Source organism: Pteropus alecto, unplaced genomic scaffold (genome assembly GCF_000325575.1).
Source record: "Pteropus alecto unplaced genomic scaffold, ASM32557v1 scaffold152, whole genome shotgun sequence".
Lineage (NCBI taxonomy): Eukaryota > Metazoa > Chordata > Mammalia > Chiroptera > Pteropodidae > Pteropus > Pteropus alecto.
Window position 1 is genome coordinate 10,704,154 of NW_006432227.1, and position 3,824 is coordinate 10,707,977.

General features: G+C 46.4%; 1 protein-coding gene across 1 annotated transcript in view; it reads left to right on the plus strand.

Moving 5' to 3' along the window:
• The window catches only part of ZNF622 (zinc finger protein 622), a 12,300-nt gene extending 9,267 nt beyond the window's left edge, over window positions 1–3,033 (plus strand). The window contains exons 5-6 of the mRNA XM_006907124.3: window positions 825–968; window positions 2,157–3,033. Of these exons, the coding sequence (XP_006907186.1) occupies window positions 825–968; window positions 2,157–2,284 (272 nt within the window). The 3' untranslated portion in view covers window positions 2,285–3,033. The remainder of the gene's footprint in view (window positions 1–824; window positions 969–2,156) is intronic.
• Window positions 3,034–3,824: the final 791 nt, after the last annotated feature.

Genomic DNA, 3,824 nt, shown 5'->3' on the forward strand with positions numbered 1-3,824 from the left:
GATAGGAGTAAAGGGGGTCAAGTATCTGGTGAAGGAAGGAAATTTAACTTTGGGTGATGAACACACAATGCAGTATACACATGACGTATTATTGAATTGTATACTTGTAACCTTTTTTATTTTATTAACTAATACCACCCCAATAATTTTAATAAAATGTGTGTGTGTAAAACAATAGGGCAGTGTTCTCAACCCAGGTACTACTGACATTTTGGGCCAGATGATTCTTTGATGTGGAGGGTCGTCCGGTGCATTAGAGCATGTGACTCCGGGCCGCTACGTACCTCAGCCTCCATCTAGCTGTAATAACCAGAAATGTCTCCAGGCATTGCCAGATGTCCACGGCGTAAAATAAACCCTCGTTTGGGAACCACTGCTGCAGAGCACTTTGCTGGGGGCAGCATCGCCAGCAAAGGAAAGGTGGATCGACCTCTGCCCAGACTGTGGCTCGTAGGCCGAAACGTCACAACTGCTCTCTGTGCTTAATCTTCTTTCTATTAAAAAAAGTTCCAATCCTTTACCTCTTAGGGTCCTGTTATCTGTGTTAGAAGGTGTTGCTATGCGCACGTCTAGGGAGGCATATTGTATATAAGTACAAGATACTGAGTTTTTCACTTAACAGTGACTTTAAAAAAAAAAAAAATCTGTCTTTTGGTTTTCTTTCTTTCATTTTTTAATATGCTGCTTCATCTTTCTCCAGCAGATAGAGCACTGTTCCCTCTGGCATGTCCATTTTCCAGCTCGATTTGGAAAGCCCTTGCTTTATATCTCTGCCTTGAGAAACTATCCATCTCCATGTTTAAATATTGCTCTTTTGAAAACAGGTGCCAGAGTAGGTCATCGCTCTCTGATGAGGTACTACAAACAGCGCTTTGGATTGTCAAGAGCTGTGACGGTTGCCAAGAACCAGAAGGCCGTGGGCCGAGTACTCCAGCAGTACAGGGCCCTGGGATGGACCGGCAGCACAGGTACACCGGTGTGGAGGGCTGCAGACCTGCCCAGGAATGCGCTTCACAGCAGGGGGCTGGGATGAAGTCGCTTCCATTTATCTTGACCTCATGGATCCTCCCTAGGGGAACCTTAACCTCTCGGCTCTTGGCTTCCATTCCCACCTGATGTGTTTACGGCAGTATGGCCAAAGCCCTGTGACTTCAACCCTTATATTCCTGTCACAGTAACTTTCTAAAACTGCATATGCATCATTAACTTTTTCCAAAAGTTGTCGTTACCAAAATAATTATTTAATAACGGTTAAAGGCTGAAATAATCCAGGAGGTTACACGGAAGAATTAAATAGTATCCTTGTGCAAATAGCTTGAGCTGTGGGGTCAAACATGACCTATCTATTACACTCGTAGGTTCTTACATGGTAGGCATGAATATTGTAATTCGCCTAAGCCTCTTTTTCCTCATTTCTAAAATGGAGAGGATGATAATAGGATTTACCTCATGGAGTTGTGCGGCTTGAATGTCATAATCATGTGTGATAGAGTGCATGCACATAATCAAGGCTAGCTAGCACTTCTTTTTGTAACTTTCACATAGAAAACTTAGTAAGAGGCAGAGGAATAAAGCAGGCCACTGAAGTTGTTACTCCGGATACCTCGTCACTGTGAAATTATTTAAACATATTCTGGTGTCTGCTGTGTGCAGCCCTGTCCTTAGCTCTCCAGGGAAAGCGTCTGTGCACTAGAAGCCCAGAGGCAGTGAGGGGAGAGCTGTTTTCACAGTCTGGAAAGCTGCACAGCCGACATCCATTTCCAGGGCCACTGTGTTGATGGGCACCTAGTTGCTTTCACTGTGGCTGCCTGTGAGCCTTGAGGCGCCGACTTCATGTTACTTTTGTCAGGAGTTCTGCATTCCTCTGTCCCCTTAGATCGATGGGCTGTCACTTGTTGAGCTTGTAGACTCTTTCCAGGTGATGAAAACTAAAGAGGTTCATCCCAGAGAAAAATTATCTGTTGAAGTTCTGGGATGCAATTTGAGGGTGCACAGAAACCCATGGAGAGCCTCATTGTGTGGAGACCCAAGTTAGCATTTTTTTAAAAAACATAAAAAACCCCAAACTAAGTTTGAAGTTCTTTGCAAAAATTGGCTTGTCTCTGGTCGCAATTAACAGCCCTTTGTCCCGTCCTGTGCCTTCCTTCCAACCACAGGAGCAGCTCCTAGGAGCCAGCGGGACATGCAATATGTCCAGAGGATGAAGTCGAAATGGATGCTGAAGACAGGCCTGAAGAACAATGCCACCAAGCAGATGCACTTTAGGGCCCAAGTGATGTTCTGAGGGTCTGCCGTGGATTGCGTCATCCGTCTCCTGCACAGGTGTCCTTGCCTGAGGACCAGCGGAAGCCACGTGGCGTGACAGAGCCTTTTTGCTGCTGCTTCGTCCTGTACTTCATCTGTTCAGAATAATAATAAAAGGCAGAATCACTGGCTTTCAGATGTCATTTCTGGACAGGGTTTAAAGATCATGTTTTCACAAAGTGAGCGGTGTCTGCCGGACTCAGGACTTGCACGGCTGCGAGGCAGCGTCTTTGTTACCTCAGCTTTTACCTGACTTACGGGTGTCAGAAGGATGTGGGAAACGAAGTGGCTTGTGCAACCCAAACGTAGTTTCACTTTCAGAAGAATAACTTAGCAGGTTATGGCACTGGAACCTACATAAGGAGACTATTGAATGTCACCCATTTGAATGTGTCACGGCCCATGAGGTGGCGAAAGTCTCTGGGCACATTCAGTAAATGCAGGCGAGTTAAAGAGCATGTCGGGGTCCTTATTTCTGAACGGGAACCCACAGAACGACCGCGCTGTGCACTCGGCTGGTTCCAGTGCCGCCTTTACGTGAGCAGTCATTTTCGGAAGGAAATAAATGTAAAATGTTTACGTCTCATTTTAGAAACAAATTACCTGGGGGTGAAATCTCTGAAATGATTCTCAGCTTAGGTGGTTTAGAAGAAACACTGATATATTGGAAATGAAGCTAAACATGAAGATTAAAGTGATTGAGCTACCTTTGTGGCTTTGAAAAACTGACTTGTTTGATTTTTCAGTCTGTAAAATGAGGTGGTGTTTATCTCACGTGTTGTTGGTGTTAAACCTGAAAGCGGAGCCCTCGCTCATTCCGTCCTGGGCACGGGTAAGTGCCAAGTTCTCCCTGAGGGAACCACGGCTGCCGCAGCAGGTGGCCCGTGCTGTGGTCGGAGCGCTTATCCCCCAGTAGTGGGTCAAGGCCGCCAGGAGACCAGCTTGCCCTCGGCAGGTGTTCCCCGGTCCTCATTTGTAGAGAAGTCTTTTCTTCAAACTTTGTGTGTGGAGTCGAGTTAATTCTCTTTCCTCTGTGCACAGGTTCACTGTCACCCACAGTGGAGGGCCCCCTGGCTTTCATTATGCTTCTTCATCCTGTTTTCTAACATTCTTCTTGCACAAGTGCCCGCCCTCTTGTGTTTGACACATTTTAAATCTGTATCCTGGGAAATGAGGTGGTGCTTCGCGAGAGGTATGTTTTTAATTTACACTTAACATGCATGATGCTGTAGCTCTTGTCAGTTCCGCTTTTCCATCCACTCTACACGATTAGCCTATTTCATTGCTTCTGACTGCTGCGAGGCGTCCGTGGAGTGTCCCCCGCACTGTGCCTACCTCTCCCAGGAGCCAACACCCGCTTGTCTCCAACCTGCCATCACCACACAGCCCAGCACTAGAGTGTCCCTCGTTTGCATCCTTTTAATTCTGAGCATTTTTACCTGTGGGTGCAAATGAGGACAGTGTGGCTGCTGACCTGTTAAATGCTCCCTCCATTTAATTACCTACTTCTCCCCAGCTTC